This window comes from Capsicum annuum, chromosome 5 (assembly GCF_002878395.1).
Source record: "Capsicum annuum cultivar UCD-10X-F1 chromosome 5, UCD10Xv1.1, whole genome shotgun sequence".
NCBI lineage: Eukaryota > Viridiplantae > Streptophyta > Magnoliopsida > Solanales > Solanaceae > Capsicum > Capsicum annuum.
Genome location: NC_061115.1, coordinates 187,266,798 through 187,282,455, shown reverse-complemented (window position 1 = coordinate 187,282,455; position 15,658 = coordinate 187,266,798). Strand labels below are relative to the sequence as shown.

General features: G+C 32.4%; 1 protein-coding gene across 1 annotated transcript; it reads right to left on the bottom strand.

Annotated features, from left to right (window-relative positions):
* Positions 1–639: 639 nt before the first annotated feature.
* LOC107852951 (putative ETHYLENE INSENSITIVE 3-like 4 protein) lies at positions 640–3,260 on the bottom strand. The gene is given in 5 exon segments (XM_016697981.2): positions 640–993; positions 996–1,276; positions 2,145–2,440; positions 2,442–2,473; positions 2,922–3,260. Coding segments are annotated over 5 exon segments (1,077 nt in total). The 5' UTR covers positions 3,159–3,260; the 3' UTR covers positions 640–762.
* Between the last annotated feature and the right edge of the window lie 12,398 nt (positions 3,261–15,658).

The window sequence follows — 15,658 nt, the reverse complement described above, 5'->3', positions numbered from 1 at the left end:
TATTTTTTCATCATATTAATATGAGAAGGATTGCAACTTATAATATTTTTCATATAATTTCCGACCACCTAAATTTTAAATTTAAGATACTAAATTATATATTTTAAAATTTTAATTAAAGTTTATGCAGATTGACCTCAAAAATAAAAACAGTGCCAAATAAAAATGAACGAAGAAACTATTAGTTAAGGAAATTGAGCCCTTTGATTTTTTTTTCCCAGATAATAGATCTTAAATATCTTCTCGATAAGGAATTCTTCTACTACGACCTTTAAGCGAGCTAATCAGTAATCATGCAAAACAAAAGATAAAAAATGTGAAAAAAGGTAAAAAGAAAATTATCACACATTAGTTTTATTTATGTTCATAACTTCATACAAGCCGGTCATTAACCAAGGAACATGACGAAACTAGATGAAATGATCTCTCTAGCTATAGCTATCATCACAATCTATATCCCAAATAGATATTGCAAATTCATTATTTAGTACATCTTGTGACGGAGTTTCATTTGAGTTCATGTTCCCACTAGATGTTACCTCATAATTCAACTCTTCAAGGACATTTTCATCACCCCAAAAGTTTCCAAGATTTTCCACCACTCCATGAGATAATATTTGTGCATCGTATTTGTCAAAATCTTGTTGGAGAGTGATTTCCATTTCTTCTTGTAACTTCATTTGTGATCCAATCAAGCTAGAAAAGTTGCTAATGGACATATTAAGTTGGTCCGCATCATGGATACTTTCTTGGTTATTTTGATCACTTTTTGTCACCATAGGAACAACTTGACTCATGTTCAATTCTTGAATTCTTGTCCACAAATCCCGTGCCTAGTTGACTTTGTGGGCAGTTCAAGTTTTGGCATGCATACAATACATCCTCCGTGTTGACATCATGCTCAAAGCTGGACTTCCTCTTGTCATTTTTTCTCAAGATTTGGGGAACAAAAGCAATATTTAATTCTTGTTTATCCTTATTTTCTTCCTCTCTTTGGATGTTGAAATCTTGAGAGCCCTTTTAGTTAACTTGAGAAGGGCTTCTTCTTGGTTAACAACTTTAGCCCAAGTAGATGTTTCTTTAGCTGTCATCTTGTTTTGCAAGTTCTTGGATTGCTTCACCAATCTCATCATCCTGCCCAAATCAGGAGACATGTGTTTGATAATTGCAGCCAAAACACTTACTTTCCACGCTTTCTTCAAACCATGGGGCTTCCTATAAGGTGGTGGACCTTGTTCTTGAGCCAATCCTTGATTGCCCCACCAAAGCTCATTCCCTATGTACAGTGACAGATTCGGAATTTAAACTTTATGAGTTGATTAATATTATGAATTTTTCAAAATCAGGAGTTCAAAAACTAATATTTACATAGAACTCCTTTATCCCAATTTATGTGATACATTTCACTTTTTAGTTTGTCGCTCTATGTGAGATATAATTCTGACATTAAACTTGCAATTTTGCTCTTAATGATATAATTTGTAACAACACAGATATCTACCGCTGTTTTACATCATAAGTTTCGAAAATCTTTTATTTCTTTCTTAAATTTTGTGCTTAGTCAAAATGCATCACATAAATGGAGATAGAGGGAGTAATACTCTCTTTATTCAATAATAGTTGTCCACTATTGACTGAGCAAATATATTAACAAATAATAAATAATAGAGGTAATTTACTATATTTCTCTTTGAATATAATTAATTCAATGCTTTGAAAAGTATATTGTGTCTAATGACTATAATTAATAGCTAAGAATAAAATTGATAGAAATAAGTAAATTATCCATTGGTTTTTCAAACAGGAGAGTATTATTAGACAACTCTTTTTAGTATAGTAGACAAATATTATTGAATGAAGGGAGTATTTTTGAGAAAATTTAACACATTTAAGTACCACCTCTGTTGCAATTTGTGTCTTACTTTCCTATTTAATTTATTTCAAAAGAGTGTCACTTTCTATGTTAGTGACTCTTTAATTCCAACCTTTTACGTGTTTAAGTCCACAAGATTTAATAACATTTTAATACATTACAAATATCTTTTTGTTTAAGACGGCATAATTAAAAAAGTCACAATTTTTTTATTTAAACTCCGTAAACTAAGACAAATAAATTGAAAGAAGAAAGATGATGATGTAGCTACCTGGCCACCAAGGTGGGGCTAAACCTCTCTCCAAAGGGAACCTCCTTTGTGGAGGGATGCAATGTTGCATAAGAGCAGAAAGAATTGAGCTCAAAGTAGTGTCTTGCAATTCTTCAAGAAGACACATAAATGAGGAATTAGGATCCAAGATGTTCTCCTCTACTAATTTTGACAAGGATTCAGCAATAGCAATAGAGGCATTTTGCTCAAATCTCACTTTCTCCTTCCACCATTCTTGCAAGCTATCTGAAGAGCCACTCACCAACTTCCCCTTCTCTGATACAATCCCATACACAGCCTTGACCTTTGCATACCTCCATGATTTTTACCTGTTAAATTGAAATAAAATTAGAAAAGGCATTGAGGTGTAAAATTATACGAGCAACATTGACACCGCTTGATCGAAATTTTTTAATATTATTTATAAATAAAATTATGTCAAATAAAATATTTTCTGGCTATCCATAGTAGTTGTTATGACAAATGTAGATATAGAAAAGTTGCGGGACTTTATTAAATGAGGCATACCAAAAATTTCATAAACTTATGTAATATTTACAATAAAAATATACAAGACGGAAGATTCTTTGATAATCAGATACTTGAAGAAATTCACAAAACTCTCCTTCATATAGATCAAATCTAAATCTTTCTGTGTTTGAAAAACATGCTACTAATGACTCTCTCGTTACGAAGAAAATCCAGAAAAAAGAACAAAAAATATCACGTAAATTAATCGATAGAGTATAAACTATAGTACTGTATAGAAACTATTACCATGTACTTGAGAATAGAATTTTGAGCTTTGGACATCTTTTTCCTTTGACATAAATATTGCTGTTGCTTTGCCTTTGTCTGTGACTTTGAGTTTGCATCAATCTCTTCTTCTAATCCCTTCTCCTTGAGCTTCTGTAACCTCATCCGGTCCTTCCACATTCGCTTCTTAAGTTCATCATAGCTTATATCTTCTTCTTCGTCTTCTTTTTCCTTCTTGTATTCTTCAAATTCAACCATCTTTTTGTTATAGAAAGACGTCAAATATATTTGTTGAAGAATACAAGTAAATGATTAATGTTCAAGTAGTAAGAAGGAACATATATTATATGTAAATGGAAATGCTAATATTGGTGTAAATTGGCGGTGAGAATACGTACAAAATTTAGTGGCTATATACTCTTTCTTTCCCAAGGTGAAAGTTGATTTTGGAGGCAAACTCTGCCCATTTTGCCAGGACAATATGAGAGCTACGTCGATGTTTAGGCAACAATTTTTTTTTTCTTTTCACTATTTGATATGTTATATATAAGCATTATAAGGAAAAAAAATTTGTTTTATTAGATACTAAAATATTATATTATAAAAAAATAATTAATAAATAAAAGCTTCGTATAAAACTGAACAAATTTGATTATGACCCGTTTTTAGCTTATTAGTTTAGGTGTACGCGCGAATCTCACTTTACTGAATTCAAATGTTACACTAAATAAGATATTTATTTAAATTAATAAAGATGAGTATAATAATTAAATTCAACACCTTTTAAATATGTAAAGATGGAGAATTTATTTAATTTAACCTAACATTTACCAAAATAATTCTCAAAGCCGATCGACATTCATCTACTACTTATAAACTACAACAAAACAATATGATGATAGAAATAAAAAATAATAAAATTAAATCTAATCTTTATAAAAAAAAAATCCTCAAAGCCAACAGACATTCATCTGCCACCAATGCCATCTGTAAATGATACCAAACGGTATCTAAATGAGCACAAAACAGTCCACAATTTTCGTAAAACAATCCACACGACAAGACACCAAACGAAAACAACAAACACTAACTTAAACGAAAAAGAGGATAGGTAACTTGACACAAAGAGAACACATAATGTAGCAACTAAAGAGTATATTATACTCTAAAACCTCTACAAAATACGTTAACAAGCACCAAGTTCTTACGGTGACCGCCAAGGGAATCAACTCACCTCAAGATCCACCGTTTTCAAACAAAGAACAATATTGACTTTTCCAAGCCCTAAGCTACAATGGCTAGTCCTAGCCCTAACTAAGAACTACACTAAGGTGGTCTACTCTCACGAGAGAGGATTTTCAATGTCTCATAGTTTCATCATTCAAAAACTAAAGAGAAAAGACCTAATAAGAGACTACATATAACCTAACTTATTATATAGTATAATGGACCAAAATAACCTTAATGAAAGCGGAGGTCATGGGTTGTTTCTTTAACATGTGCAATCCCCAAAATACCCTTAGTGAAGGTTGCTTTTTCAATACTCCAAAACCATTTGGTCACACTTCAAAACTTGTAGTCTCGAATTGACATCAAATGTAAGCCCTCACGTAATCTTTCACACACGAGTTTGTTTAATGGCATGCTCAAAACAGGTCCTCCATGCATGTTCTCGTATCCTCGAGGTGACCAAGTCTTGAGCCTCTATGTGTTGGTCTCTAAAGATGTCATCAAAAGATAAGATGACCATTTGTCCCATATCATCCCCCCTCTTGAAAAAGGACTCAACCTCGAATTCAAACCTTGCAAAATCGAAGAGAGGACAAACAAATACAAACTCCTTATGGAATGAGGGTTAGGGTTAGCACAACAAATCATCTCAACATGCCAAGGTTGCACATATTTGCAATATAACCAAGGATCCTTTGATGAAATATTAAAAACTCAATGAAAGATGTACGAAGAATTTGGTTATGGGATTTACCAAGAGTGACACTTTGCTTGTCATGTGGACCAAGCAAAAATTTGGGTGCACCAACATCACCATTTTCATATTTGGCATCGGGGTCAAACGGGAAGAGTGGCTATAGGCACGGGTCTAGACATACTCCCCTTTTCCGTAGTATCCACCCAAACTAAATGACATACTCTCTACAATAACATACATATCATTGAAAGAAAATAGAGAGTAGATAAAAGTATCACTCAAGTTGACTTCTACTAAGGTGCCTTCATTTGTGTACTCACTACTAGTTTCCCAATCATCACCATGAGTACTTTCAACAATAAAGTCACACAAAGTAGAAGAATGAGTAACTTCCAAGACTACACATTCTTTACCCTTAAGAGTACTCTCATTTTTCAAGAAGAGATTTTCATCTTTAGGAGGAATGTTGTCACACCATAGTGGGTTAACATATAAACTATAGCCTCCAAGGTAAGCTATGCATCTTTTTCACTACTAGGATCATGAGGAGTGTTTATATCATTTTCAAACAAGATATGATACCTAAAGAGTGCATGATTCAACCCACGGGAAGATTTGGAACAAGCAAGTTTCTTATTCTCTAAGAGATCAATATCAAGTTTCAAAGCGATTTTAAGCACAAGATTGTCCCAAGAATAGCTCTCAGGTTCACTTCCCTTTTGTTGACCAACTTTTTCAAATACTTCACTCACTTGAGTTTGATTAAGCACATCACACACATACTCAAGTGGTGAACAATTTTCACAAATAGGTTTATCAACACCAATTACACAAAACGATGTACTTCCGTTCAACATATAGGCTTCAACACTAGGTGGACATAAATTGATCTTACAGGAAGAGTCAATTTGGTCATCAATAGGATCAACTAGTGTATCCACACTCACAATACGTACATCATCAACAAAAGGCAAAGAATCATTAGAATCACAAGTAAGTAAGATACTACTCACACTCAATGGGCTACTAGCCACACAATTATCATTCACATGCACAAAAGTGTAAGACTTAGCTATTTTACCTTGAAGTTCTTAAGTCGACTCTCCTTTGCCATGTTGTAAAGGACCTCCACAAGATTAGGCAATAACTTCACTTCGGCATTGCTCTCCTTTACTTTCTATGTCGGTACCTACACAAATGTCCTTAAAAATAGAAGGACAAACAATGTTAGCTCGATTTGATGGCAATCCCCTCACTTCGCTCCATACAACCTCTCTTTTTCCACTCTCGGATTAACACCTTGCATACCTTTACTCCTCTCAATATTTCATCTCTCATAAGCATTCGGATTGGAGTAAGTATTCACTTCTCTTTGCAGCTCAGGCAGTATGTATGTCACGAGGTGGTTTCCCTACTAGTCTCTTACAATATTTGGCTAATTTTGCATATTTGAAACTCTATGTTGTGCAAACCAATTAGCACCTAAGCATACATGAACATATGTCAATGGAAGAATATCGCACCACACCTCCTCATAGTATTCAAATTGGGAGAAGATATCCTTGACCCTTTCGGTAACCTTAAACCCATCCAAGAAGTATGGAACAAGTAAAGGCTCGCGAAACAACCCCAAGTAGTCAACCATGGATGGAACGATGTAGTTTCTATAGTACCTATCATTTAACACAATGAGGCAGCCCGGTATCCCACAAATGGTCACCTTTTTAGAGTGTACACTCCTTCTCAGATCAACATTGTAAAGCACACGAGTACCCCTCAATTTTGGAGATGCATACCTTCTTCTTGTCGTTGGATAACCTCCACTAGAGCTAGTATAACCATTCACAATATATCGACCTTGATAGGAAGTACTACAAGGTGGAGAGTATGAATCTTCACACTCCTCGCGTGTACTCTCATCATAGCTCTCATAAGCTTTGTGAATGAAAGGGTTATACCTAACACCAAATTTAGGTTTGGAGTGAGAAGTGTAAGACTCCTCACTTGCCCCGACGTCATCATAAGATCCATCACGAGGTCCTACATCATCTCCAAATTCACCGTAAGCACTAGGCATTTTTTTCACCTCATTTCCCCCCTCAAAATCGTAACTCTCAAATCTGCCCAAGTTTTGATTATGGCTATTTTCATAGCCTCCACAATCTCCCTCAATTTCATAGCCATAAAACCCCTCACTATAATTATAGTCTCCCATATTGTAGTCACAATAATCTTCGACTATCGAAGACATGTTCTCCTTATATCACCTTTGTACCTACACAATAAACAAACAAGATTAGTAGTAAAAGCCCCTCACCAAAACTTGTATACACCCACCTTTGTGATTCTCACAATTGGAGGGCGAATATTGAAAGTTGCTTATACTCCGGTAGTCAATAGGATGTCAACTCTACTTGGCGGCCGAAATGAATTCTTGTTTGATCGACTTAAGACACAAAAATAAAATTTACTTATGAACTTGAAACAAAGAAAATACTATGACTTATAAATGAGAAAAGCACAAAATACAATGCTCACGAAAGCAAACGTACTAAAAAACTAATCTACAATATAGTAGGTATTTACTAGTTTGCTAATTAGTATGATAACCAACAAAATGGAAACCAATAGAATAAAAAAAATAAAACTAGGAATTCCAACGTTCTTAAGATATTGATGACGTGGCACTCGACTCTTGATCGATGGACAAAAATATTGTTGAAGTTGAAAAATTTTGTTCCATAATTTTGGTTGTTCAAATTTCACAAAGATGGGGGGAATTTCGGTTTTGGTAGATTAACAAACAAGACTTTAAGTCTTTTTTTTTTTCAAAATTCAAACCTTGACCAACTTTTACCTTTTTGGCAAGACAACCTTTTAGAGGTCTTGTCCCCTTTCCTTTTTTGGCTTGTCTAGAAAAATGAACTTAGGTCTTGTCCCCCCTTCCTCTTTTGGCTTGTCTAGAAAAATGAACTTACTCCCTTTTGGTATGAGGACTTTTGGGAGGTCTTTTATTCTTTTTTCTCTTTGGTAATGTCTTGAAAGTTGTTTCAAGACTAACAAGAACCTGCACTCTCTTTCCTTTGAATTTTGATCAAACAACAACCCTTTACAAGACTTCTTCAACACAACACAAGAACTCCAACAACAACAACAACAATAAAAAAACCGTGTACTCTTCCTACAACAACTTACAATTTTTTTGCTCAAGAACTTGGGTTAGAATCAAGTAGTGTTAGAGAGAGAGAACCAACACAAGAAAAAATGAAGACAATTAAAACAAAACCTAAATCTAGACACAAATTCGGCCAAACAATAACAACACTTTGGCCAAGACACCAAACCCGTAAAATAAATTCTTTTTGTGAGATTTTCGACCTTGGACACCTCTTGTAATGTTAGGAAACAAAGATCTAACACTAGAACATACAAAACACACAAAAATCACAAGAAAACTAGGCTTCAAATTTTGGCCCAAACACAAAAACGTGGACAAATTACTATTTTTGAGTTTTTCAGCTTTTTAACACTTTTTTTTTTTATTTTTGAGTGAAAAAACTCAAGATTGATCTCGTGGGAACGAAATCAATGATGAATCTGATACCAAATGATACCAAATGGTATCTAAATGAGCACAAAACAGTCCACAATCTTCGCAAAACAATCCACACGATAAGACACCAAACGGAAACAACAAACACTAACTTAAATGAAAAAGAAGATAGGTAACTTGACACAAAGAGAACACATAATGTATCAACTAAAGAGTATATTATACTCTAAAACCTCTACAAAATACGTTAACAAGCACCTAGTTCTTACGGTAACCGCCAAAGGAATCAACTCACCTCAAGATCCACTGTTTTCAAGCAAAGAACAATATTGAATTTTCCAAGCCCTAAGCTACAATGGCTAGTCCAAGCCCTAACTAAGAACTACACTAAGGCGGTCTACTCTCAAGAGAGAGAATTTTCAATGTCTCATATTTTCATAATTCAAAAACTAAAGAGAAAAGACCTAATAAGAGACTATATATAGCCTAGCTTATTACATAGAATAATGGACCAAAATACCCTTAATGAAAGGGGAGGTCATGGGTTGTTTCTTTAACATGTGCAGTCCCCAAAATACCCTTAATGAAGGGTGCTTCTTCAATGCTTCAAAACCATGGGGTCACACTTCAAAACTTGTAGTCTCGAATTGGCATCAAATGTAAGTCCCCACGCAATCTTCCACACACGGATTTGTTTAATGACATGATCAAAACGGACCCTCTATGCATGTTCTCGTATCCTCGAGGTGACCAAGTCTTGAGCCTCTATGTGTTGGCCTCTAAAGATGTCATCAAAAGAAGATGACCATTTGTCCCGTATCAGTAAACTACAACAAAATAATGTGATAATAGCGATATCAAAATAATACATCTAGACCTAACCTTTATACATTTTTTTTTTCAAATCAAGGATATCAAAACAATACAATTAAACCTAATCTTTACCTTAAAAATTTTTTCAAAGCCAGTCGACATTTATCTACAACCTATAATGTAACAAAATAATACAATAAAAGAGATATAGAAATAATACAATTAAACCCAATCTTTACACGCACAAATTTCTCAAAGTTGATCGACATTCATATACGACCTGTAAACTACCATCTACGACCTGTAAACTATCACAAAATAATACACTAATAGAGATATTAAAATAATATAGTTAAACCTAATCTTTACCTAAATAAATTCTTCAAAGCCAACCGACATTCATCTACTATCTGTAAATTAAAATAAAATAATACGGTAATGAAGATATAAAAATAATGAAATTAAAACTAACCTTTCAATTTTTTCCTGAGAGGAAATTTTGACCCTAAAGGACGTCTTGAATGAAAATACAATAAGAAAATATAGTAAAAGTAGAAAAAAATATATATATATATATATATATATATATATATATATATATATATATATATATATATATATACACACATATATACACTCACATTGAATTCAAGTTTTAAACAATTTGTACACATTTTTAAACTTTTTTTTTTCAAAAATAAAACAACTGTCCAAAAATAGGATAAATTTATTATTTTAGTGTACATGTTGAATTCTATTTCAAATTTGATACATTTGTATTTATTTGCCAAATATAAGGTACTATAATTAGGAATCTAATGATAATTTTTTATTTTTTCAAAAATATATATAATTAGTATTTATGTATAATTATAATTTAAAAAAATAGTAAAAAGATATTTTGTCTATAGGAGAGTGTTTTAATAAAGGTTAAAAAGTTCGAATCACTTTTTTTAAGAGTCCTCACACTTTTCATATATTATAGATTAGTTTATGAAACTCTTAAGTTATTTAATACAAAATACAAATTGCTAATGATGTAATCTAAATGGTACATAAATATTTGCGAAATAAATAAAGTATAAAAAACCAACAACTCTAACTTAAATAGTTCTAAACCTAAAATAGATAAAGTGTAACTACAAAATGTCTCATTTGTGTAATGGCCGTTAATTGATTTAGTGAGATCGAACCATCATCGTTTATTTTTTAAAATCTTGTCTTTACTTATTAAGTATTATTTTGTTATATTTTAAATCCTTTCTTTCGATCGTAGTTCTACTCCCTGTCCTACTACTCAATAAAAAGAAGCATATATATATAGAAAGGAGGTGATGTGACACCTCTCTATGATCTCCATTATTATTTATCTTTTTTGTGATTTTTTTATCATTTTTTAATTTTAAAAGACAACTTAAATTATTAATAAACTTAATTAGAAAGAGTTTCAATCTCGTATTTATTTTCTTTTCTTTTCAATTCCCATCCGTTAGTTAACTCTTCATTGGATTGGCAGATTCTATAAATTAAACATCACCTTCTTTTCTTTTAATTTTTCTATTGTCAAAACCAAAAGATATAATCTTTGTTTTCATCTATCACACGAGAAAGAACAGTCAAATAATATATGTTTCTAATGCATATCCTTCAAGAGGGAAAATATCAAGAACCTCAAGAACCCATGTAAATCCCAACTTTTATATATGTTTTCTACAAATTATTTAATCAATAGCAGTAAGTGTTTGGTATCATTTTTGCTATGGTTGCAGGAGCACCCTGCACAATATCTTTTCGTAAAATCATTTTAATAGTTATATTTCATTAAATAGGTGTCGGATTGATTATTTTTTGAGGCTTAATTTAGTATTACATTCTTTTAAAAGTTACGTTTATTCGGATTATTGTATCACGAGTAGTGATATTTCTGCATTTTATAGTCAAATTATCTTAGATTAATATTTTAAAAAAATTAATATTACTTTCTTGCGGTTGCAGATATATACAATGAAGTTGACAACTATATGATCTACTAGACGTCCCCAAAAAGGCCTATATTGATCAAATTTCTATGCATGGGCTTCTACAAAATGATATTTCATATGACTTTTTAATTCTAAAAATTACACAAATACACAACTTATGTTTCTAATATTACAAAAAAATTTCAACTCCCTAAACATATTACAAAAATCCCAACATATACACAGAATGCTATGTATATGTCGGCTATGTTATGTATTTTAATAGGGAGAGAGAGTAAAATAATTAAAAAAGTGAGAGAGAGTATAATTACTTCCAAAAGGTTGGTATTTATGTTATTTATACTTTTTAATATGTAGGCTACAATTTCTTAAAGAAAAGGTAAAAACTTTTAGATTGAGATAATATAAACATAATTGACGTTCATCATATTTAAATTTAAATCATGTCCTGTGAAATGTTGAAGAAAATAAAAAAAGAAAAGAAAATGGTGGCGAACATATATACCTTTTTTTTTTTTTCAAAAGTTGATCAATCATTGTAAGAATTTAATTGCAATGTAAATATTACATGAATAGTGATATAATTTCATGTTTTATTATATTTTGATATGGTATAGGGGGCTAAATTATAATTCAAACTTTGAAATTTGGAGCTTTCCAATTTTAATAATATATGATCTATTTTTTTATTCTTTTACTAGCTCAAATAAAAAAAGAAGATTCAATTAATCAATTTTTCACCTTTCACTATAATTATTTTCTTAATTATATATGTCTTAATATACACATGTGTTTTTTCCACCCTTTCCCATTTACAGGAAATATTCTTTTGAGAATTTTGCATGAAATTTGAAGCTGAAGTGAGCTTTACTTTATATCATGGTAGAAGAAAAAGAAACAAAGGAGGCATGAAATCTATTGCCTAATAGTAAATTTTTGGTATTTAGTGATATTTAACACGAAATTGGATATTAATTAATTTTTTAATTATTAATAGTATTGCCGTTGATGGTTTTCTTTCACACATCTTCTTTCTTAATCTTTTCATACTAATAGTATTGCCGTTGATGGTTTTCTTTCACACATCTTCTTTCTTAATCTTTTCATACAGGAAAACATCTCATAAGTGTTTAAAAAGTCCAACTTAAATATGCAGATTAGAGAAATGTATTTTTCAAAATTTTCTGTAACGACCCTTCCAATCGTTTGTTAATTTTTTTCATCTTTTCTATTTTAGCTCTCCCTATAGATGTAGTTATGAACAAAAATTTATGATTCACGGGATGAGTAATATTAATTTTTGAGACGTACGAAAGTGATAAAAGTCATTAGTTAAATTATTGAGTTTTAATAAGTTTAAGCTTGATTTCAAACATCTTTTGGTCAAGATGACCTCGATTTGATATGTTAATGCTTTCAATAGACTTGGAATGTACTTTGTAGTCAAGTTACATATTTGATTTGTTTCTATGAGGTTCCGAATAAAATTTGGGATATTCTTAGATAATTAGTGTAATTATTAATTTAGTGGGTCAAAACATAATTTATTTAGTTATGTGGCCTATATAAGGATAAATTTAATTGAAAAGGGTTACAATATTAATTAACACCATCAGAAAGTTAATTGGGAGAGAAAGGCACGAAAGAGCAGTTTTATTCTTTTTTCTCTCCATCGCAGCTTTGAAGAAAATTTGGACAGCTTTGGTAAGCCACTTTGAGTAGATATATTCTTAATATTTTATTTGTAAAATTATGGGATGGAGTTTGGAGTTAGGCGGTAGCCACTATTACGGGTAATTGAGCACTTGGTGCTATTAAAATTGCTTGAAATTGGTATTGCATCAGGATATGAGGATTCAATTATTGAGTAATAATTATAGGGCAAGTGATATTGTGGCAGTGATGTGAGAATAAGAATTTGAAAAATATATAGTTGGAGAAGTGATCTTTTGTTACTTTAGAACTAATATTAGTATGTTAATCTAATGATTTAAGTAATGATTACTCAATCATTTTGCAATAATAATGAAATAGGGGTGGAGGTATATAAGTTCTAGTTTTTTGATAATTATGTAGCGCACTGTCCATCCTTAAAGTTATTAAGCCTTTGAAAATTTTTTATGCAATTATTAATCAATATTTTAAAAAATTAAGGCTTTGGATCGAGGGTTTTTGGAGAAGAATTATAAGAGCAAGGTTTTCATTAGATTCATACTCTTATGAAAATTATTTATTTGGATAGATTGTAGCCATTCGGAAGCTTTATGGAAGGGTGGGATCCTTGCAAATTAGTTTGCATTTAGTTTCTTTGATTGAGGTAAGTTACGGTGTAATTAGAGTTTAGACTCGATTTAATTGTATGTATACTTCTAAATTGGATACTTGTTGATTGGTATTTGGACATGCTTAAATTGATGATATTTGGATTGTTGAGGCGTGTATAAATAATTATTGAAAATTTACTTGATGAAATTGTCTTATGACTTTAAGTGTACTTGTAAACTTGGTAAATCTATTGTATGATGTAAGGTAGTGTAAAATTGATATTGATATTACTTATTTATGAAGGATCGGGTACCATGCTGGTATGGATATATATGCGTTGGATCGGGTACCATGCCAGTACGAATATGTTAATGTTGGATCGGGTACCACGCCGATACGAATATACATAGGATGGATTGGGTACCACGCCGTACGGATATGTATATGTTAGGTAGGATACCACGCCGGTACGAATATGTATATATTGAATCGAGTACCATGCTGGTTCAGATATGTATATGTTGGATCGGGTACCACGCTGGTACGGATATGTATATGGTAGATCGGGTTCCATGCCGGTACGGTACATGAACATAAATTATTCCCTGCAGGTCATGACTATTTGGGTAAAAATAAGTTCTATAGCATGTGTGTACATATATATGTTGATTTTGTGGATGTTTACAGTATAATTGATACTCTTGATGGTTATGCAGCTTAGTTGTGAGCACTGTTTAACCTGTTATTGTTGTATTATTGATTTATTAAATATTTGTTATGTGACGATGCTTGTCTGCTTGTTATTTGATTTATGTTGTGTACATGCTATTAAATTGAGTTGGCCTATGATACCTACCAGTATATAGTGATTTGTACTGATACTACCTTGTACTCTTCCTTTGTTTAGTGCAGAAAGTGTTCTAGAGGCTCAGATATGACCTCATCTTTAGAGTTTGATAGCAGATCTTGATCCAATGGTGAGCACTCCGTCTCCAGGCTACCATGGGTCATCTTATTTGTTCTTGTCCATCTTTTGGACAATGAAACATTCTTTATTTACTTTATTTTTAGATATCTCTTTAGACATGATCTTTGTTAGTAGTTCTTGTACGATGACTTTCGAGTCTTGGAGATTTTAGTTAGTAGTTTGTTTGACTTCTGCATTAATAATGATTAGTCCTAAATTATTATTATTATGCTGATTTTATAATAATATCCTTTTAATATTGACTAAGTAATTGAGTAATGGTTCGGTTTAGATAGTTCTCCATAGGAATATTGGTGTGGGTGCCACTCATGGCCATTTAGATCGTGACAAAGTTGGTATCAGATCCCTAGGTTCATCGATCTTGTAGTACAAGAACATGTCTAGTAGAGTCTTGTGGAATGGTATAGAGACGTCTGTACTTTTCTTCGAGAGGCTATAGGACACTAGGAAAATTCAAATTCTCCTTTCTTACGTTCTATTACTTGATTTCAATTGGTATCTAGCAATTCCAATTGGTATCTGACTTCTTTCATTCTTATTCTCGAATATGGGTGTACTTGAGAGGTATGGTGTAGAACTGGTTATCTTTTAATTTCAAGGGGATGCCAAGATATGGTGGAGAGCTTATGTAGAGTATAAGGATACAGATTTGCCTCCCTTGACTTGGACTCAATTTTACTCAGTTTTTCTAGAAAAGTATGTTCCTCATACTTTGAGAGATAACAAAAGGATGAGTTTACTAATCTTAGGCAGGGGATATGTCAGCTGCGGCTTATGAGGCCAAAGTGCATTCATTGTCTCGGTATGCACCTTAGTTGCTGAAAATTGAGTAGGAGAGGATTCATCTCTTTGTGAAGGGTTCGAATACAAGTCTCTATATTTCTGCACTTTAGATGACATCTTCAGGTAAGTCTTCTGAACGTATGGTGGATTTTGTTAAGAAGGTGAAGGGCGTAAAATAAGAGGGTCATTCCAAGGCAGTAGAAAAGAATGCCTGCGGAGGAGGTAGTTTTAGTGGTTCTTATTCTAGGGGTCTTAGTATGTTATGAGTACGATGGAGTGAGTCATATTAGGTGGTTTTGTCTTAATTTGAGGCATTATGGTTAATTTAGCCCGCAACAGAATTTTCGAGCTCAGTTCTAGCAGGTAGGAGAGGTGGTGGTAACGACAGAGGTCGTTCACAAAGTGCTTGTAGTAGTGATCAGGTAGGTAGGGGTGGTAATCAACCTC